Source organism: Stegodyphus dumicola, chromosome X1, assembly GCF_044657685.1.
Source record: "Stegodyphus dumicola isolate Sdum_Otavi_A_Nest chromosome X1, ASM4465768v1".
NCBI classification, from domain to species: Eukaryota; Metazoa; Arthropoda; class Arachnida; order Araneae; family Eresidae; genus Stegodyphus; species Stegodyphus dumicola.
Genome location: NC_140780.1, coordinates 151,537,325 through 151,560,821, shown reverse-complemented (window position 1 = coordinate 151,560,821; position 23,497 = coordinate 151,537,325). Strand labels below are relative to the sequence as shown.

Below are 23,497 nucleotides of genomic sequence, written 5' to 3'. Positions count from 1 at the left end.
CTTAGATGCACTTCATCACTGTGAGTGAAAAGTGAATCACTCTTTCCGCCTGCTGTATCCCATCTTGAAAAATTGCACTAATAGTCGCCACAAACATAAATTTTGCACCTATCTCTTCGCCTTCTCTTGCGGAACCCAATGATTTAAAAATCACTCCTGAACTAATAAAAATTCCAGTGAATACTACTGTTCGCTGTGGAGCACAAAAAACACGCCTCCTGCTTGTTTGGGTCTACCCGGGATCGTCACTTTTGTAACTGGTTTACCCTCTTACTGTAACTTACTCTCATTGTTCAGTAGCTGTTCGATGTTTAAATGAACCTGCAGTAATTTTGATAAATTGACCCAATCTACCGCAAAGTGAACCAGGTGTTACTGTTTACCTCATTATGTGAATTGTGGGACTTTGACCAAAAAGCGAAAGTGATTTGATGCAAATTCCGTGCTTCGAACATTGCGCTTATCGGACTGATGGTGGTTGTACCGGGGATTACTGGGCTGCTTTAATTCACTAAACACTTAATCGAATTTCAGGGTTCCATTGAAACTTGCTACTATATCCTCTACGCAAAAAATGAATTACTTCTCTAAAGCATTTTAGAATATGCATTACAATGTAAGCAAAACAAACCTAAAATCTGAATTCAACGGTTTGCTTGAGTTATTTCTTTTAAGTTCGTATTTTCTCGTTTGTCAATCTGATTTTAATGTTGGTTATATTGCATAACCTCAAACTTTGTGGTATATTTGTGAATCATATAACATACTTTTATTGCTTTTAAGATATTATTTCGGATGTTTGTATTATTCATTGATCTTACTTCTAAAATTTTCTTGATTAGTCATCGCGCTACATATGCACTGATTTTGCAGTAAATTGAATTTGTGTTTTTACATATGTATTTAATTCGGAAAATATTTTCTTTGTCTACCTGACATTTCGCGTTCACTAATCTAATATAACGGAATGATCAAAAGGAATTGTAAGTTGAATTTTTATTGAAATGGTTGGTATTACTTTTAACTGATGGCTAATTATAATTATTGTTTGTTATGTATCTGTTAATGTTTTTTTATAGTTTGTGGTCCGCCATAATCCACAATAAAATTCTTCATATTCTTGCCAAATGCACTGAATACTTTATTAACTGAAAGCTTAAATTCACTAGCAATCTTAGGGCGTCGTTCTATAGATTTCGGATGCATTGTTTTAAAAATATATTTAATTATTCTAATCTTTTTGCTTGATTATAAAGGGAGTTTCAAAAAGGTTGCACAGCTAAGTAATTCTGAATGGTTGATCCTCGAAGCATGGTTGCAGTTTCAGATGAATCAGAGTAAAGTAGGCTTTCAGAGTGCGATAATTTTAGGCACCCGCCACAGTTACCCGTTACCTCTATAGCGAAATTTAAATTATTAAGTCACTCCTTGTGCAACCAAAACTACTTTTTCTGTTGAAGCGGAAACTGTAGTTTGGATAATTGACCCTGAAAAATATGTTAAAAAAATGAGTGACGTTAAACTACTATCCCTCGAAGTGAAATCTTCAGTTTGAGGAATAAGTGTTTGTTAGATACCAAATTTTTAATTTTAATACTTGAATAAGAAAGGGGAACTTGACACTCATGCATCTGTAGTTAACTTAAAATGCATCTTTTAAAAATATGCTTTCGAAAAAATAACATGTTAAACGAAAAAATAACAAAGCGTATTCTCGTTAGCAATAAAACTCTATCCTCAAGCATTTTAATTTATGATATATGAGGCAGTTTTAATTCTATGAAGATCCACATTATTTCTATCCATAGGCTTACCATATTCAAATAATTCAATCCCTAGTACCATAATCAAATAATCTAAAGGATTGGATTATTTGATAAATATTGGATTATTTGATTATGGAAGAATACACTATGGCTATCTGCTTAAGTAGAGGGATACTTTCCTGAAAGATTATCCAAGAGAAATTGTTCAGGTTTCACAAGACGTAAATCATGAAAATTCCATGGAGCCAACCCATTTACCTGGATATGAACCGTGGTCGAACTACTTGTGTTCATCTGTCTTATGCACTTGGCCGCTGGTTGCGCCCAAACGAAATGTATGTATGTATTCACACTGTATCCTCGAATTAAATCATTAAAGTAATCAGTGTATGGAGGAAAATATTTTATTATCTCTGGAAGTCTGATGTTATGGAACAAAAATTATGTTTCAAAAATAATTAAGCATGTACTGTCTCTGTAGATCACTGTAAGTTTGCGCATACCAATTACAATATTATCTTCATTTGGGAAATCAACCTGCATAAAAAATATTTAACCGAACCCTCTGATAATAAGTAATACAACAATAAAAAGAATGAAAGTAAAATTTGTTTATCAAAATATAATAGTGGGACTAAAGATATGCAGATTGTTTCTCAAAACGCAGGTATAAATTCATTTAAAAGTAGTAAATTTCAAATAATTTATGGCGGACAATGTTGTTGCTTAATTAGCTGTATAAGGTGATTAAATGACAAAAATAAAGTCATTAGCTTAAAGGGAAAGATAGAAAAGAATACCAATGGAAATGCGAAATTCGACGCAATTTGATAAAAAAAAAAGGAGGTAAAATATTTTGAATAAGAATAGATTTCGCGGACTCAGCACCGCATGAATTTTTATATATCTCATTGAATTTCTTTTCGAAATTTTTTTATTTCAAGTTTATTCTGCTGTACTTGAGAAATCTTTAAATTTGTGCTTCAAGCCCGTATTATCATCGTTTTTCGCGCTTGTTTCTTTCGTAAACCGTATATGACTATCTCTATAAAATAATAATAAAAGAAGTTGTTTGTTAGTCGCGATAAACTTAGTTTCTTTGTGTTTCCAAAAGTATTGAGTTCGGACTTTTGTGCTTCTTTGCAAAAGGTTGATTAAGAGGTGAACTTCGTAAAGAATAAAAGTATTCCGGAAGGTCCATCGCTGTAAGAAACGTAGTAATCGCTATCACAATGAAACAGAATTCTTGATCATCAATAAATAAATTTTGTAAAGTTAAATAAATAATTAAAATAAATGTTGTAAAGTAAATAAATAAATAAAAGAAATGTTGTAAAGTAAATAAATAAATAAAAGAAATGTTGTAAAGTAAATAAATTAAGTAAAAGGATTGTTGTAAAGTAAATAAATAAGTAAAAGAAATGTTGTAAAGTAAATAAATAAGTAAAATAAATGTTGTGGAAGAAGCTTATTAGATTCAGCTATTAGACTGTTTAAAGGAATGTACTGTCAGCTAAGAGTAAACTGGTAATACATTTTAAATACTCCAGATATAGGATCAATAATCTCTAATATCTCTTTTTCTTGATGTTTCAGCATGCCTAACAATCGAGCACATCGTAGACCCGCCTGTTGTCAGTAATTGCTCTGCCGTTACTTTGACATGCCGTTTAAACAACTCATCTCCCCTCAATGTGGAGGTCTGGTGGACGTTTCGTGGAGAAAATGCTTCTAAACTTCCGGACACAACTGTGATAACGGACAATGCAGACAAAGGAGAATGGCAGTTGGAACTAAAATGTCCGACTCTGGAGCATAAAGGAATATACGCATGTAATGCACAAGGTAGGAATGAAAGTGAAGTTGTCTACAGGAAAGAGGCGCTTCTGAGGATATATGGTAAGCATTATTTCTGTCAATTTTATGTAGATCTTGCAGAAGTTAAGAAAAATAGTTGTATCTCATCAATATCTATTTCAAAAGCCAGCTGCAAATGTTACAATGTGTTTCATGAGCTGAAGTGTCTCTTTGTATTGAAACTTTTATTATATACCCGCACTTTCCCAGCACTTTGTTTTCCTTTTAATTTATTCATGGAATTATTGCGACCTTTAAATAAACCAATGAAATAAGTAATTCAGTAATTCTTTAAATACTGAATTGTTTTGACTGCAATTAAACACAAGACTTTCGAGTAGTCTCTTGAGTGCAAAAATTAGAAGGTTTGAAAAAACATTTCTTAAATTTTTCATATATCGAAGGATACCTGTATATCATATTTAATCACAGAAACAAATAAAATCCAATAATTGTCCACTTATTCCCACTAGAAGTCTGAATTAAAAACTTTGCGCGTTTTTTTAATTGCATACGAAATATTTCCTAAAGAATTTAAAAGGTAGCAGGGTTTGAAAACTAAACTAATTGTATATTTCTGGTTAAACTATTCAGTTGTTTAATGAAATAATTTTGCAAACTGTTGATTAAATAAATTGAAGATGATCAATTTGAAGTCTCCTCTCTTCTCTTTCAATAACGAAAGTTGCGTAAAATGAAATTAGCTATGACTCTGCAATTTTGCATTAATCCAAGTAAGTTCAAGTCCGCAGAAATTACATCACCTTAGATAAATGGATAATTAATTCTATTACATCCATCCATTTAGTAATTTTCGTGGTTCTTTTTGTTTTTGCAAATACTTTAAATGGTCTTTATTAAATTTCTTAGCTGAAGAGGGAAAAAAAGTTTTGCTTGAGAACGCTTTATTTTCTTCGGTGATACTCCATATTCACGCTTAAATTAGTAAATATTCAGTTACTTATTTTAATAGGAACATCGAGTTTTAACTTAATTCAGTCTTGCCTTAAACAAGGGTCTCAGGAATAAAGTTAATGATGCAAATGGATCTCTTTAGGGGATGGATATGCGACACCTAAGGTGGTAAAACTTTACCTGACTTCTTGAGATAACGTAAATATAGATTTTTTTTTTATTCTTCTCTTCTCAGCCTTCTTTTAATTTGGTATGCTGCTGGTTCAAGCACTGTGCTGCGTATTAAATTACTTAATTGTGGTGTATAAAAGGGTTTATTGTAAATTTCACGCTTCTGTCGAAGCTTTAAATAGGCTTAATTTAATGATTAAATGAAAATATATAAAATCATGCAATCCCCGCTCTCTGTCATTAAGATTAAAGAGTATAAAGTTAATGATTATGTAATTAGCGATTGTGACAAAGTTTATCTCATCTGTAAATTTTGAATCATTTTAATTCTGCTATGTTGTTCACGCAGAGTATGCATTATGTGCAATTCTATTATTTGAAAAGATAAAATTGAAAGGATATACATTAAAAGAAATATGAGTTGTTTGAAGTCTTTAACAGCAGTTCATAAATACTAGTATATATCTTTTAGGATGTAAAAGCGGGAGAGGATTTAATAGAATAAATAATACAAGAAAACCTCAAAAAATGTTTCATTCTTCCCTTGAGTTACTAGAGATTGTGAAACAGTCCTTTCATTTCTTAATTCTATTATAATAGTGTTTAACCAGACTTTAAACACTAATCATGCTTTATTATTCCCTCGAGTGGGACATAAATGCTGGTCAAACCTTCGCACCAAATCTGTTTAGCCTAATTTAATTGTTGAAAATTAATATTTGCAGAAAATTGTAAAGTGAGAGTGATATTTTTTCTTTTTCGTTTATTTTTATTTTTCTCCCATTTACAAAAATGTTTTAAGATTTCCTTTTAAACTTTCTGAAAGTTGCCTGATGTTGAGTGCTTAAATTTTCTATTGCTCTATTTTTTTTTCTTTTATTCCACACTGATTCGCTGGAAATGATTGTTTGAATGTGCACGTGAAAACAACAATACTACATTTTATTAGTTAATTAACAATATTTTTCAAATAAGGAAAAATATGGTTCAGCGTTTTCAAAAATTAATATAAAATAAAATTTTAGAAAGAAAATAACTTATATATATGGTACGAATGCAAGACACTAGACAAAATTTAGACGCTTCCATAAATTTATAGCAACTTTAAAGGTGTCTATTCAATTAAACTACCAGTACCTAACTCATAACCTTTGAAAGTTACTCTATGAGTTAGCGAGTTATTGTTTCTTCTTAATGTTTACTGCGGACAAAAGATGCAATTCATAATATAAAAATTAGCATAAAACTTTATTCGTTATAGTGTGTGGGTCTTTCACGTTAGTCACTTTCTTGTTAACGGTTACTTGCTGGAACTCTGCAGTATATTATCTGGATTTGAATTCCAGAAACTCTACCCGAAGGTTTCAACGTTGATCGGAGAGAAAATAAAGCGCAACTAAACACATTTATGGACCATGAGAGCGTCAGGCGTTCAGTTTTACTCGAATGCGCGTCTCTCTAGGTAAGTAAATTCACCAACGGCGAAACTTCTACTCAGAATTATACCGATTACGACTTCTCTATCATTTCAACCTGCATCACTTGCCATAAAATTTTTATAGATCTCTGAACTGTATGAGTACGTGACGAAACAGGACATGAAGGAAAGAATAAAAGCTAATTGTTAGTGAAACTAAATCTACCTTTAATAATTACCTATATTATTTTGTGCAAAATTCACAGCATTAATTCTTTATGAAAGGGATTTGACGAAGTTATTTTATCACTTTAATATAATCGTAATCAGCTTCGACGCAGAAATTGAAGCCGATTAAAGGGGATGCTGCAGTTTGCTTCTTATCTCCCGTTAAGACGATCACGTATTCTTGATAGAGTAATCTGGCTAGTTAGGCAGCCATTTCTATGCATGCAATGTTCTGTCATACTTTTTACATCACTCGATAATATCTTGATTGTTCTTTGAACCTGAAAACTGTCAACTTGTTAAACTGGATTCATTGTGTTATAAGAGTCTTGCAAATATTTTACAGAAGTAGTCGCATACTTGAATAAAATTTTTCTATTAATGTGTTCAGTTATAGTTTTGTCCAATTTTACTCACTGCAAGTCCAATTTACAACAGCTAAAACTACACCTCGGCGTTTTAAATCCAATTCCTTTGTAAAAAGGTGTTTGAATACTTTCAGGTTTAGATGTTTCCTTAGACTTCTTCTTGGACTTTCATCTTGCGTCGGCTCACCAGCGGCCGAGTGGTAAAGTCGCTAAACGCTGGTAGTTCGGTCCGAGGTTCGAATTCCGCGAACGGGCTGGCTGCATGGGTGTTTTCGTGGTTTTTCCCATGTGTAACGTGTATACGAGCCAGTCTCTCTTAGAACGTCCTCCACGAAAGCATCCCTCCCCTTAGGCAGATAGCCCTCGAGGCTTTGCCATAATTAAATAACCTAACCTAACCTAACCCATTCTGCGTCATTTCACTAAACGCTTAATTTGAATTAAATCAGACCATTTGACAGCCCTCAGTTGATCAACACGGCATATCTTGTGAGTTTTAACTCAAATTAAGAGAACTTAAATTAACATTTGTTTCTATCGTACAACTCGATATCCGTTTGTAATTCCCTGTGTAATCTTCGCTCAGAAATTGCGTAATTTGGGCGCTAACAGAGAAGTTTCTGTCTCATTTTAAATCTCTTTCCTTAAACTAAGTGAAAAATTCATCGGTAACCACGACTTGTCAAAAGGTTCTTCGTTCACAATTTCTCATTTATTTTCAATCGCGTTTGACTTACACTGTGTGCAAGTAGAATTAATAATAATAACTGAAAACTCCGCCATTTTCTCCATACTGTGTGCTTTTAACCGGCAAAGGTACCTTTATGCCAGTTACTTAAGTTGATTTTCGAAACGCTGTTTTTATTTTTCCAGAATTTTCATCTTCGTATTATGACTACAGGACAGCACAACACATATTCTAATATTATGCAACGCAGAAATATCTAAATCAAACCTTTGTTTAACTTCAGACTTGTACCATATAAAAACGTTTACGCACACACAAAAAAAAAGGAGGGACAGTTTTTGTAGCTACCGTTCTACTGGACCGATTGATGAAATTTAACTTTTCGTTTTTCATGTCTGCGTGACTTAGTATATATAGCTTAGATTTATAGAAATAAAAATAACTTTTTAAAAGGAAAATTTATAATCCTTCCAATAATTTTCAAGCATTATGCTGCTGAAAATTATCAGTAAATGTATAAAGAAAGGAATTTAGAAGGAATTTTTCACAAAGACTGAAAATTTTAATTCAAATGAACTTCATAAAATCGTATAAATGTAGGATATTTTAAAATGTAAAAATTAAAATAAATTATCAGAAGAAAAACCAAAAAAGAATATAAAAGAATAAGAAAGAAGAGGAATCCAATAAACTTCGACATAACGTCGAACTTCATTACAGTTCCCCTTCCAAAACAAAATTCTTGCTTTTGTATATCCAGAATTAGCTGATGAATCATTTCAATACATATTTTTTTTTAATTTTAATGGTTCACCCGAAATTGGTTTAAATTTCTTTCTGTATATATTAGATCTATATATAGCATTGTTCTAACATAGGTATTTTGACAGAAAATTGGACTTCTTTTGAAATGACATATTTTTTCCATATTTCGATTCTACGACTCAAATTATCCCGAAGTGCCAAGTTTTGTAAAAACCGCATGAGTGTTTTTTAAAACAGTAGCTCTCAAAATTTTAGATCCTCAACGTTAATTGAATTTGGTATACATTTATTAATATCGCTCTTTTTATTAAACTTACTTGATTCCTTCTTTCGCAGTTAGAAATTCAGGTTCAGTCCAAATAGTATCTGCAGATATTTTCTGATTTAATTTTACAATTTGTATTTTTAGTAATTCTTATAAATTTTCCGAAAATATTTTTGAATTATAACCTGTAAAATTTTACTATCATCTTACAGTAGATGTATATCTAGGCGTACTTGAAAAACATTTTATTTAATTTTTTTATTCAAAGTTTCCAAAGATGTACGTGAATTTATATGCTGGCGCATTCTGAAATTTGGCATATTTGTCATAAGTGATAATAACACCAAATGTGCTTTACGCACTTTATTAAACTAATTTGAAAGAATGAACGATGCACCTTTTTTTCTGCTCGTGCATAATGAAAAAGGGTAATGAAAAACAGGTTGCTATAAATTAAGAATTTCTTCAAATGAGTTATTCTTGGCTCAAACTGAAAGTGCGCGAAGCTAAATTTTTAAATTTTTCCGAAAGTTTCTCACCAAATTTTACAAAACTTAATATTTGGGTATAATTTGAGTCGTGGAATCGAAATATGGAAAAATCGTTATGCCATTTCGAAAAAAAAATTTGTGCCAGAATACCTATGTTAAAACAATTGCTATGTGTAAATCTAGTTCATATCCTAAGTCGCGCTTTCGAGACATGAAAAATGCAAATTTCGTCAAGAGATGTAGAACTCCCCCCCCTTTTTTTTTGTGCAGAGTGTACGTAACTGCTTGTGTGTAATTTTTGTCCAACGTCCATATTGTACGTGTTACAATCATATAAAATTTTATTATATTCACAAATGAAACTAAATGACAAGGAAGTTACAGTGATTACATTACAGTGATAGAAATCCTGTTACGACAAATGAAGAGAACCTTCAAAAATTTATATTAAAGTCTCTAAAAATAAGAAATTTTTAAACATGACATGACGTACAGCAATTACATCTGAAAGAAAAGTCATAACATTCAGTTACCCTCTCTCGTTAATGAGCAAAGAGGTTTCAGATTTGTGGAATAGTGGATGCAGATAGTTTCATTAATTTGCTAGAAATTCTAAGTACAGAATCATGGGTCAAATTCTTTTCGAATGTGCCTAAAAAAAGAAGGTAGGAAATGTATTTTTCTACTAACTGAATTGTTTTCATAATGGAAGCCCTCTTCTTCATGATTGAAAGGTTATGGGTTCGAGAGGACACACTAGGGTTGTCTGACGACTGGTTTTGTGTTTCTGTTATTATCTTGGATTAAAAGTTTCTTGCAATTGAAATGCCATAACTTGAAGTGCAAAAAGTATGTGAATGTAGGAAATCTTAAAACTGCTGCATCATATTTTTTTGCGAAGTTTTTAACCCCCTTTACGAAGAAGAGTCTTATCATTTCTGTCACTTTTCCATGGAAACCATGCATGCAATACAAATGGACAAAGAGGTGTTTCAATGCGTTTAATATGACATCTTTAGTTTTAGAAAAATGGTGAAACAAATATGTCTTTGTGCCACTATGTGCTGCTTCCATTTTTTAAGTTTGAGATTAATTTTACCTCTCTTAATTTCTTAATCCTTTGCTGATATTAATCACTGTTTTTCGAAACTGAAAATTCGATTAGTACAGGGTATACAAGTGTCTTGCTTTGAAAACTTCAATCGATCTTAAGATATCAGAAGCAGTGCCATATGCTAGATATTTGACTGGAGCGCAGCCAAACCGCTGTCTTTCCCTTAACAATCTTAGAGCTCAGATTTAACAAAGCCTTAGTATATTTTTGACATTGGCTAAGGCAAAAGTAATGTTATTTTTCCTGCTCGAAGCAGTGATTATCGTTAAAATTTAAAGCAATTTCATTTCAAATAATAGTGTTTAAAAGTATCTTGGTAACGAAGGAAAAGCAATCATGGCCGTCGCTGTGTCATGGTAAGATTTATTCTTTTTGCCTTCACGCTAGATAAATTTCATGTTTATTGAAGAAGGAATTTGCCTTTGGAAAGAGTATATTGTTTCCTCTAATAAGGAATAAATACAAGGATCAAACTTTTATCTTAAAAGAACTATTTTTAGTGAAAACTATTAAAACTTCATCTGATAATTAAGATAAAATATTTTTAATTTTGAGGTAATCAATTCATTACTGCTTGGACTTTCATGCATTTTGGCGTTTGTAGTAACTTGCATCACAAGCTAATGAAGAATAATTATGTTAACAAAGAAATTGAGCTTAATTCATGTAAATTATGAGAATTAACCATTAAACTCATGTTTTGATTTTATTAGCTTTGTTTATGCGGTCTTATGCGACAATTTCCTTTAACTAATAGAGCCTCAGTTAGAATTAACATTTATTTATGCTACATGTTTAATTAAGTTTAAAAATAAATCAAATATTCCAGTTTTCAATAACATTGTTAAAGCAATTTTTAAAGTTTATTATCAAATACTTTAAATAAAAACTTTAATAAATTACGTAGTTTGAGATTTTAAAAACCTGAGAAAAATCTGAAAAGTTAATTCTTACAAAGTACAAGTAACTGAGATTCTCTGAGAATTCAGGTCTTCTCTGAGATTATCTGTGAAATACTAGCTCATGTATAAATGTGATTATTAACATTACAAAGAAAAGGAAATCTTTAGTTGCAGTATGTGAAGGTCTTATTTCAGAATCATGTAAAGTAAATAAATTTATACAATCGTATTTAATCGCAAATAATTATTCACTATTATTATCAGTTAGCATTCGAGTGCACCATACTTTCTTGCATAATAAGAGAGATTGAGTAAGAAAAAATAATTAAGTACACCCGTAATTTCTTTTAGTATTACGTAAACAGGATGACATTTTTGAGTTAAATAAAATTTCTGGACACAACAATAATTTCTCTGTGGTTCGATTATTGGGCGAGATGAACTTACTAACATACAGTAGAGTCTTACGCATTCAACCGTAAGCGGGCTTCTCTTCACTGAGACGCACTGGCTGTAGAGGCATTTTCGTTGTTTACTAGCATGTGTAAAATTAATTTTCCTTAGAAAATTCCTCCAAGTTATCCTTCCCAAACACGATAATCTTTTTCTTGTTTTTTATGTGATTACGGATTTCCCACTACTTTATTTCATGTAATAAAGTAGTATTAAAAGTCTTTTGGGTATTGAAAGTTATATTTTCATAAATAGCTTCTACAAAGCCAGTGAATAGGTATTTCGCCCTTACTAGAACATCTGCCACTTTTCTCATATTCTTTCATTTCAGTTGACGGTTGTGGAAAAAAATTCTTATGAGATTCTGCTTTCCACGAAAGTAACCCTTATTAAAAAAAATAGTTCCATAAAATCCCTAGTTCCTTTCAGTGCCTACCTTTTACTTTCTTTTCCTTTACTCTCTTCAGAAGTAAAAGCACAGAGTATATTCGAAGTCTCGGGCGTTAAGATAATTTTTACGTTCTCCAAATCAGTGACTTAGGGAAGTAAAGAGTCGTGAGGAATTTGCTAAGTAGAGATTAGCGCACTGCTGATGTGTTCGAAAGAGAAATTCGTCTCCAGAGGAAATTCAGGAGGAACTTTCTGTGGAAACTTCGTGCGCTGAGTGTATGAGGAAAGGAGGATTAAAACGACAAAGCACAGGACTTTATTAAGCTTTTGATTCACTTAAGAGGAATCATAGGTCATATCCTTAAGCCCGTAACCTCCAAAATTTAGTGAAGTTAACGAGCTGAAACTCTGCTGTATTTTTAAATTTCAAGATTCTTCCGGAAGGCAACTGAATTCATGCTGCTTGCTGTCGCCTGGACTACGCATTTTATGATTTTGCATCGAAACTCTTGAATAATAAGATATATTTAGTATATCACTTCACATTTCAACGAGTACTGTTCTTTTAAATGTGCTCTACTATCAGATGGGTATTTTCATTTGTGAAATGGGTTTTTATAACATAACATTAACAATATTAAATCTAAATTAAAAGGCTATCCTTTCTAGTTTTTTTCAATCAGTTTGAATATTCTACTCATTTTATCCTTTGGTGTTATTTACGGTGATCAGAGTTAAAGGGAGAGATGCATTAAATAAAATGCTACGTTAATTTAATTACATTTGATAAAAGTTGTATGAAGTGTCCTATAGTAGAGCTTTCATTTTTTTGAAAATTCTTATTCGTATTACGTAATTATAATTATTAGTTATTTTAGACGGTAATAAGGAAAACATATTCTCAACTGCTTAATAACTGTTACTTATATGATTAATCGAAGTTATGTCCTAAGTAGCACAGCAAACTCGTCGCGGATGTCGTTGCAAAAACGTTGTAATATGTCGTCTTTAAGACGCCTAGATATACGCGAAACTCTATTGTTTTTAAACCGTTGCAATGAGGTTTTTGTCGCATAGACGTCGTTATTGCGTCTTTCGCAGTTGATATTTTGGTTGTGAAAGTATCGTATCACGACGTCTTAAAGACGCCTAAATGTTCGCAAAGTTCCACCGTTTTGCAACAGTTGTGAAAATGTCGTTATTATGTCCCTGTGTTACATATTGATTTATGCAGAAAAATAAGCTTTAATAATTAATTTTTGTTATTTTGCATTCCTTGTATTTATCTAAAGTTTAAATATTTATCATTTCCTTAAAACCAGAAGATAATACAATTTTTTCTCTTTAGACTAAATATGCATAATTAATAATAGCCGTAATTATTTTCAGTACTTTAAAGTTTTTAAATTTCTCTTTAGACTAAATATGCAAAATTAATAATAGACTTAACTATTTTCAGTACTTTAAACTATATTTTTTAAATAACTTAAATTCTAAATTACGATTATTTAAGATTTCATCATTTTTTCCTTAAGTGAGAGTAATTATGAAAGTGTTTATTATAAATATATAACATTAATAGTAGGTTTTAAGTAAATAAAACTCAATTAGACATCAATAAAAGTAAAGATAAATATGTGGGTAAAAGAAAGAGCGTTTCTGATAACAGCATTATCACATTTATTTCTGTTAAATCTCAGAGACATTGAAAATTGCCCCAGTCATGATAAATTAGGAAGCGGTTCTTAAGGTAACATAATCAGTATTTTACTTGAACTCAAGTATAAATTTATTCGCGTTTCACAATAAAAAATATAACCATTTACTTCTATATCTCCAAGATATGCAAATGAAAGACAGTATAAAGTAGTTAATAAATGTGATCAAAATATACCTAAATCTAATAACTTCCCATATTCATATCTAAAATGAAATAATAACCTAACAAAAGCAGAAGGTAGGTAACAGAACTAAAATTTCCAATTAATAAAAAAATGTTTGTGTTTTTTAAATAGTAAGAATTAAAAGTGAAATAATTATGCATTGCAGTATTTACACTAGTAATGCTGAGGATTCTTAACACCATTTCTTTCAATTATATGTTAATGTATTTACTTATTTTTAGTTTCTACATTTTAGAATAGTGGTAGATTACAATGATTATTTCATGCACTTTTTGTAATCAATAACTTTCCTTTTGTTACTGTACAGAAATAATTTAAATAATATAATATACGATAGCAAGCTAAATACGTTAAATAGCACACGATGAAACTTTTTGTTTCTATTTATTATGAATTTTTTTGTTATCACAAGCACATAAAAAGTAAGCGAAGAAAATAGAATATACTTAAATTTAATAAAAAATAAAACCTAATTTCCAACATTCATTTATTTGAGATAATCTAATAAACATACACAACGGAAATATTTAAAAAAAAACGCGAATTACACAGTGTTTGGAAGAATAGATACCAAACGAACAGTAATCAAACTGCAATTTGCAATCAATAAAAAATATTTAGTGTTTTTTAATATTACACAATTAAATATCATATAATTATAGATTACAATATTTCATAGAAATGCTAAAGTTTCCTTAACACTAGTTTTTCGATCATACATTTCATACACTGTTTCAAATCATTAATCTTTTCTGCATACTGTACAAAAGACAATATACTATAGAATGTGCATTATTATTAATTTTAATAATTAATTAATTGCTTATATTATACATACATCTAATTCATCAGCAGCAGTCATATTAAGTACTGGTACCAGTCCAATAATTTCTTTGTATTTTGAAAATGATGAGCATACCATAACAGCTTGAACTGTTGTTGCTTCTGCATTGATTGCATTTTCAGCAAAACCAGAAAACGTCTTACCGTTGTATGTTATTTTTGCTTTTATATGAATTAATTCTGAGCATCTGCACAATAATCGATTAATATGAATGATATATGATATAGCACTTAGCACGTTATAACTGAAGCACAAAGCTAATATGGGTATCCTAATATTGCACCGCTGGAACCACAGTTATTGGAGAACGCCACCATATAACTTTTTAATCACCCGAAACACATAAAACACCAAAACACAACACTATTTCACGAATACTATATTCACGATTAGCATTGTAGCATTTCCTGTAGAGCAGATGTTTACAAACAAAATAAGCACAACTTCAGCATTCTCACGATGATTTCTCCTCCATTCAGAGGATTCCAAACAGGAGCTTACAGCAATGGAATTTCACTCGCTGAAGGCAGTTGAAGTAAGTAGATACAGAACAATGAGAAGATTCACAATGCGTTCTTTGATTGTTAGTGCATTACGTTTACTTTTAATATAAGCAATATTATTTATATCAGTCATCGCTTGTTTCAATTTCAGACAAGTAGTCAGTCTTTTTAAACGCCTTACAGATGGCATCTTTACCAAATTACTTAAAAGAACTGCTAGAATCTCAATTAATTGCGCAGTTACTTATTCGAATTTGGCAGCTAGCCAAAGCGTGTTGCTAGCGGCTAGGTGAATTAATACTGACAATCATCGGCTTGAAAGGAAACCATTGGTTTTCTGAAGTATATTTGGCCTAGAGTGGTGCCAAGTGTGTCCTGACTGAACATAGAAGCTTAAAATATAAATACGCTGTCCGACGAATTCACAAAATTTCATTCTGTACAGATGGCAAACAAAATTGGCTGGAGACTAATAAAGTGGTGGATGTAGCTCAACTAATGAATACGTCTCTAGGCGTCAAAGTCCCATGCTCTGAGTGCATAAAGCAAGCTCATAGATACTGTTGAAAGGTTGAGTATCTTTCAAAAATTATTTAAACGTTTTCCAAATCTATTCTATGCAAATTATTTTCGTTGGCATTTTATCCAGCGATCGACAATTGTTTCATTGGCAACCTTAATTTATTATTTAAGAATTAGGTTAGTAGCCTTACGAAACAGAGCTGCTCGGTTATAATTTAGTGAGTAGAGAGAACTCCTACATCTTCTCTCGTCACCAGAATCTCATTATCCCTTTCTCCTCACTGATTGTATACAAGATATAATAGAAAAACTCTTCAGCAACAAAGCCATCGTCAACCAGATGAAACCATATCAGCTAACAGATTGTTTGATGAACGGCTGTGTGTATTCTTTTGACTTTACTGCCTTCCAAATGATTTATGAAAATCTTTGTCAGATACGCGATTCGTATAAATTATATTTTGGGCGTGTTTTTGTTTTTCTTGTAATTCTACATAAAGTTGTAAATTAGTCTTTATATTATGTTGTCATCAGCGGTTTGTTACTGTAAATGAAATCCAATGGAAAGAATTCATTGCAAACAGATGAAATCAATCTTATTATATTATAATTATTTGTTGTTTCAAAATATCTTATTAAGCTCTGTCTTTATTATATGAAATGGAACGGCTAGAAAAATTCCAGTTATATTTTAAAGTAGTGTATTTAAAATTTTTACTCCTGACTATAATTTGTTGGATCAGCAATAGTTCTTTCATTCACTTTATCTGAATCTGTAGCACTAAACAAAATTTTCGTATAAAAGGAAGGGGGCAAAATGCGAGAAATGTGCATTTTGACAAATTATTGTTAAATACATATTTGTCAAAATGCATAACAAATTATTGTTATTACAACCTTTAATCCTTCTCATCGTAAAATTTTGTTATTTACTCAAGAGTAAATAAATAATCAGTAGAGTAATAATAATAATGCTTTAACATTCATGTATAAAATTTGTACTGTTAAACAGTATGTGCCATTTTATTCTTCTCTTAATAATGCCTTTGTTTGACATTTAACTACTTGTAAAAAAAGTCACAAAAAATTTCAAAGTGTGTGAAAACAAAACACATTTATATTACTGAATGTGGTTTAATACCAGTGTTTCCAAAAAATACAGTTATCCAGTGTTTGCTAATTATCTCTTCATATATATATATATATATAGTGATAGGAGCTATAAAAAGGAGGTGCACGACTGCTTACAAATGATATATGCAAGCTTCATTTAAATTAAACAACAAAACTCTTAATAGCAAAGAAGACAATGCCATTTTTATCTGAATTTGAAAGGAACCGAATTATTGCATTTGCGGAGAAATGTGACGTCCCACGCTGCAAATTTCTGCACGTGTGGATAGCAAATAAAGCGTGAACAGGACTCGCACTATTGACAGCAACAGACAAGCAAAGGCTTTACAACTTACACCAAGGAAAAGCGATTATACAGTAGAAGGGCATTCTAGCTTATGTCTCCCCATTATAGCCGTTGTATTATTTTCTAAATAAATCTTGGTCACCGTAGTATAATTAAAATAAATTGTTGCAAAAAGATAAAATTACATACTATTAAAAATTATTTTGAAAATATAGTTGGTGTATTTAATTATGGCAAAGCACACTAGGGCTATCTGCCTAAGGGGAGGGATGCCTTTCGGGGAGGACTTTCTAAGGGAAACTGGCTCGTATACACGTTACACATGGGGAAAACCACGAAAACGCCCATGCAGCCAGCCCGTTCGCGGGATTCGAACCTCGGACCGAACTACCAGTGTTCAGCGACTTTACCGCTCGGCCGCTGGTGGGCCTTGAAAATATAGAAATAACTAATTTTGAATATGAGCAATCAGAATAAGTTCTCTTAAACATAGGCAGACTACCATGTCTGATGGTTGCAAATGAGAACAAGGACGTTTCTGAATGATAGAAAACCGCAGTTAAGGTACACAGTTTTGCTATTATAGCCTGCACAAACTGATGAACATTTACAACAGAGTAAACCTATATATCGTTCCTCTGTTTTTCTTTCCCTGCATGCTTCTGTATTTGCAATGCTTCAGAAAATGAAATAAATTCCAGAAGAGTAAATATCAGTGTAATGATGGCAACCCTCTTTTTTCATTTCAAAGTTAACAACTGCCGAGTTTTGTACATGGGAGTTGGTAAATTGGTATGAAAATGTCACTTAGAATCTTTATGATTTCAGCATTTCATTTCATAGCTAACAACTGTCGGGTTTTCTGCATGATAATAAGTGGTAAATTAGTATGAAAACGTCACATAGAATCGTTATGATTTCAGCATTATTTTTTTAAACAGTTTCATGGCGAAGCGATAGATAGAAATCATTCTACTGCTTTATGAAACAGGAATATATTTGCCATATGTACGCATTTTGCTTAATTTCTAACCATTACAATAAGTGAAACAAATTCACTTGCCACTTAACAGCTTCTCTGTAACATCAAGTTTTTTTTTCCTTTGCCCATTGTATCTTGAATCTGTTATTTTTTCAAACTTATGTGTGATACAATTTTGCATATTGCACCAAGGCTTGGCTGGCTGTCTTTTCCTATAACTGCAGAGACAAACATGTATGAAGAAAGGCCAAAAATGATTGCATGGAGTATATTTGCACATTGATGAAGATCACATTTATTGTGTTTCATTCAGTTTTTCAGCGGGATACCTGAAGCTTCCAACATTTATAGATTATATCTTGTTCTTTTAGTCGTAATTTATGTCTTTGAATGTTTATTAAATTATGTAGAATTCAGGAAATTTTCCTTTATTGTTGTGTCATAGAGTATTTATGTTAATTAACCCATTATCTTTTTATCTGAATCAATCTTCAATTCTACTTTTCATTAGCTCTCATTAGGATATAAATGAGATACATAAGTATATTTAAGAGGAGAGTTCTTGAAAGTTAGACAGAAAGCTGTTTTTGGTGGTGACGCTGACCGTAATACTATTCTCTCATCCAGCTCTGAGACTTAACGTTATTCGACGTTAGTCTTTTTGCAAACCGAATCATTCGTGCATTTATTTAAAATAGAGCCAATGCTTCTTAGGCTTATACACTGTGAATTTCTAGTATTAATTTTACTCGAATTTTACATTCGTATATCTGAAATCCCGCAAGGTGCGGAGGTTTAAATTGTAAGCGCAAGCCATGCATTTGTCACATTAACGTTTTAAATACGAAGGTTATTTAAACCCTCTTTTGACTTTGTAGTTACTTTCACAGACGGAGCGATAAATCGCCTAACCAATCTTAGTAGGGTTCCAAGAAATTAATTTAATTAAGGATAAATTTCAAGAAATTAATTAACCTTACAATGTACGTATAACATTTTGCGTTTCGGCGTGTTGTACTATTTTAAATAGGTATGAAATTATAGAGCATCCTTTTAACGCATCGAAGATGCTTCAGTGACTGAATAAGAAGGGGCAATTACATAAATAAAATCAATAGATACTTTATTAGCCAACTTTGGAAAGTTCTTAAATTTCTGTCAATTATTTTTTCACATGTTTTGGTAAATAGTTAGTATTTATTTTTCAGACCTTGGTAAAATTTCTGCTGTAGCAATCCAAATAGTCTTCTTCAGTATTTGCCTCGAAAGAAAAATAATTATTTAAAGGAACGGTAGCTTTCTTTTTATTTTCACAGAAAACGAGAGGCATCTATCATAATTTAGCACCACTGAACAACAGGTTGTTAGACTTGGGTTCTGCGGAAAATTACCTATATTTCATGCATTCGTTGCTGTGCCAAGCTGGTACGCTTGGTATAAAAAGTATTTCAGCCCGTTAAGGTGGCTGTAAAAAAGCCATGAAAAAATGCTGGTCTGAAAAATGGAAATGAATATAAATCACATGCGAGAAATATTGAATAGTTCTTGTCACAGTGAATGGAAGAAGGGAGGAAGAGTATGTATTTGAAAATGAAAAATTCGCGTAGCCAGAGGAACTCGGAGCGCGATGGAAAACGCCCGATGAAATATATTTCAAATGTGCCCCTAGGGGATGGAAAATTTGTCTCTGTTTTTGTGTGTCCAAAGCTGCTTGATAAGCTATAAGACCTTTGCTCTCCCCAGTGTAAGAAGAATGCCGTCAAAACTGAGAAACTGCATAGAATTTCTCTGCATCTTACAGCGTAAGGAAATTGATATATTCATGACCTTGCAAGGAAAAGTGTATTTTTTTAGATACCTTGTTTTGGGCCCTTGAAATATGAAGCAGGCTTTCATGTATTTTCAGGCACTGTAATTTTCTTTATCATTTTATAGTGTTGTTTATTTAAAAATAAGCTATGTCGTAAGTGCTTCTCAGTTTTCTTGTGACAAAGTAGATTTTAGGCATTATTTTTCATTTCTTTAATCTCTGTGTGAAACTGCAGATACTTTTCCTTAAACAATACATCCGTAAAAATAGGCACAACAACCTTATATTTGGCGTAGATATTAATTAAAACAGTATCGATTTCGAGAACAAACTGGTACCTTCCCAAGGCCATCTTGAGGGGAGACATCTCCTCTCAAGATGGCCTTGTACCTGCCCCTCTTTATCAGGAGCAACAAACAAAAAAAATTCTGCAAAGAAGAAAGGAGCCACGATCAGTAATGTAAATTTTTGTAAATGTTAATGTAAATGTTTTTTAATACCAGTGGAGAGAAAAAGGGCTTAGCAAAGCGAACACAAGCTCAGCGCCATCTGTCTAGGAAAATAATAATACATCATGAAGAATTAAGATATTAGAAATTTAAATGTATTAGGAAGGGCCTTTTTTGTATAAATGCGGTCCTAGCTCCTCCCTACTTTGCAATCTTTTTTTGCTCCTGACGAAGAAGTACTTGTACCTGCTCATTTTCAAAATCGATAGAATTTTAATTAAAATTTATGCCAAACACATGACTGCCGTTTTGCCTAATTTTATTATTAATATCTATAATAACATATATATATATATATATATATATATAATATATGTTTTAATTAATATCTATGCCAAATATAAGGTTGTTTTACTCTAGTGTGTTTTTCTTTTCTCTGAACATATTCGTAGTATTTATGCTGCTGTAAGGTTTACTATACACCGCGAAGATGACATCCGTCCTAGTTCTTGCCGTACGGAATTGAACGTCATTTCTGCGGAAATCGGTTACATTGGCATACAAGGCCTGTTGTTCAGTACATATTATTTTCTTTTGTTACAAGATATTTTGAAAAGCACAGTATTACATATGAACACTCTTATAACATAAATCAATACTATATATTACTGAAATTAGATTGTATGTATACACATATATGCATTTGGCAGTGCATTAAATGAATGCTACATTTGGTATATAAATAAGTCAAATGTGATACATTTAAGTGATGGCAATCAATATGGAAGAAATATTTTTACACTACAGAACTATAGTGACATTATGCAACATTGTTATTGGTATTTCATGTGTTAGGTTGGCATATTTACTAATATTGGAATGAACACTTATATTACGAAAGTTAGATAACTGTATGAACAATGTATTACACCGGATGAGTACAAATATTTGTATATGTCAAAAAGTTGATTCGATGGAACAAAGATTTTTATAACAAAAGGGTTAAATAACTACATTTATGTAAAAAAAAAGATAAATAATATATATATGTATATGTCTATATATAAAAAAAATACTTATATTACAGGAGCTGAAACAGTAATTTAGCTATTTGGGGAATGACTGTGATGAGAGCTGTTCCAGGTTACTTTGTTTTTGCAGCGCAGTAGGTAGTGATAGCGTGTAGTTTCGATAGAGCAACATTGTTATTTTAAATATTATTCCACCACGCTGCGCGAAACATGGGTGCTGGTTTTTTTAGATGGAACTTCGCCGTCAAGCGGCATTCAAAGTAATAGTGGTCTGGACTGCCCACTTTCCCACAATCGCAGATGTCTGTGTTGAATAGGCCAAACCTATGCATATAGGCTTTGTACGGTCCATGTCCTGTTAGGAAATGTGACATGCTGCCAATTTTGCTCTGCAGATCCATGCTTACACTTGGGAGCATTGCATGTGTACTTCGACCCGTTGTAGCATCATTGTTTGCCACTGTCTTATAAGAAGTTTGCATGTGGAATGCTTTAGCAGCGAGGTTGGAAGTGTTGTTGGGCACTCAAGTAAGGATGCGCTATTGGAAGCTTCTTTAGCCACAACGTCTGCACTTTCATTTCCTAGTATTCCTACGTGCGCTGGCACCCAACAGACTTACTGTAGTACCTTAATCTTTTACTCTTCAAATGGTTTCCTTTATTGAGTTAGCACAAATACTCATTCATGAAATTGTTTCTTTATCATGTATTTCTCTAAAACTTAAAATAAGTTTAATATTAAGTCTATTTAATATTAAGCAAACAAATATTATTTTTAGTTTCAATGATTTAATATTTAAATGCAATGTTCTATTTTTTTTAAATCCAAAAAATATTTGGAAGTTTAATTTATTGATCTTCATTTCTTTAGTTTGATTCTTACTGCACCCTTCATTTGATTTTCTCTTCCCTGAAACAAATATGTCGCTATGTGATTTGATTGATTGTGCTTTAAAGCGGTAAATTAGATGTCTTTTCTTTTTGAAAAAAAGAGTGAAGATATAGACTTTCAGTTATGTTTTTCGTGCATATGTACTCATGTCTGGTCTTTAAAGATTAATTAATAATAATATCTGGGCTTTAAAGTCATAATTAATTAGTTCTGAAATTATTCTGTGAATCAAAATTTCTTTTTAATAGTTCTCTAATTTCTTTAAATTCTCACTTTTAAATTTCGAGAATAGGTTTTTTCCGTAAACCAATTTCAATTTTCATAAATCGTCATAAAATATAGCTGTTAAAAATACGTAAAAAAGTATTATAGTTTTGGAAATCAAACCGACGTGACATGTATGAAAACAAAATGAGAAATGTAAATAATAAAATTTCTTAGAATAAAAGACTGGAATTCCGATCATAATCTGCGAAGAATGAAATTACTTATTTTTCATTTGGATTTCATGTATTTTATTATTAGATGGCTACCTAATGAGAAGGGGAATTATAGACTTTTCAAACCGAAAAATGCTACATTATACACGCAGCAATTCGTTTTCAGATAAGCCTATATGAAGTTTTTTTTCACTTCTGTCTATAGATCTTAAAAAATCTCCTTCAATTACAGAGAACCGGCTTCTTGATTATTTCATTTTAAAGTCGTACTCAATTCAGGAATACCGTTCTTTCAAATACCTTTTCAGTATATATTTAAAATTTTACGTAATATCAACAATACACGATTGGCTGCAATGTATAGTACAATCAATTATATTGGCAGATAAATGTATTGTATACGCAATTATATGATTATGTGAAACTGCTTCTTCGTTGCTCAAATATTTGCAAAGTAATTCATATGTTCTGTTACACATTATTGGTTTGCAGAGATCTCCTTAATAACATTACGCCTTATTAACAGGTACAAACTCATGAAAAATATTTTAGACCTCCAGACATCTATATATATAACTCAAGTTGGAAACATTCCAGAGGTAAAGCAAATTCTTAACATGCGAAGAATACTCAAAAGGTCTGCAAAATTACTCGCAGAGCAAAGTCTTGAAGATCATTTCAAGTCGTATCAGTTGAATCACTGAACTGACTGCTCATTGCTCCAAAGCAGTTATATATATATATATTTGCACAACACTTCTGGAAGCTTCGAGAAAAATCGCATCTAGGACTTCAAAATTGTGTTTCGCGGAAACGTAGAGAATGTCGCCAAGTTTAGCAGTCGCAACTATTTTCGTTGCTTAGGTCTTTTAGCGAATTATTAACGCATATCTCAGGTTCTAATTGAACT

At 31.7% G+C, this 23,497-nt stretch overlaps 1 protein-coding gene across 1 annotated transcript in view; it reads left to right on the top strand.

Moving 5' to 3' along the window:
- Positions 1 to 3,349: 3,349 nt before the first annotated feature.
- The window catches only part of LOC118190559 (tyrosine-protein phosphatase 69D-like), a gene marked incomplete at its 5' end in the record, with an annotated part of 240,084 nt that continues 219,936 nt past the window's right edge, over positions 3,350 to 23,497 (top strand). The window contains one exon of the mRNA XM_085808231.1: positions 3,350 to 3,665. Within this exon, the coding sequence (XP_085664357.1) occupies positions 3,350 to 3,665 (316 nt within the window). The remainder of the gene's footprint in view (positions 3,666 to 23,497) is intronic.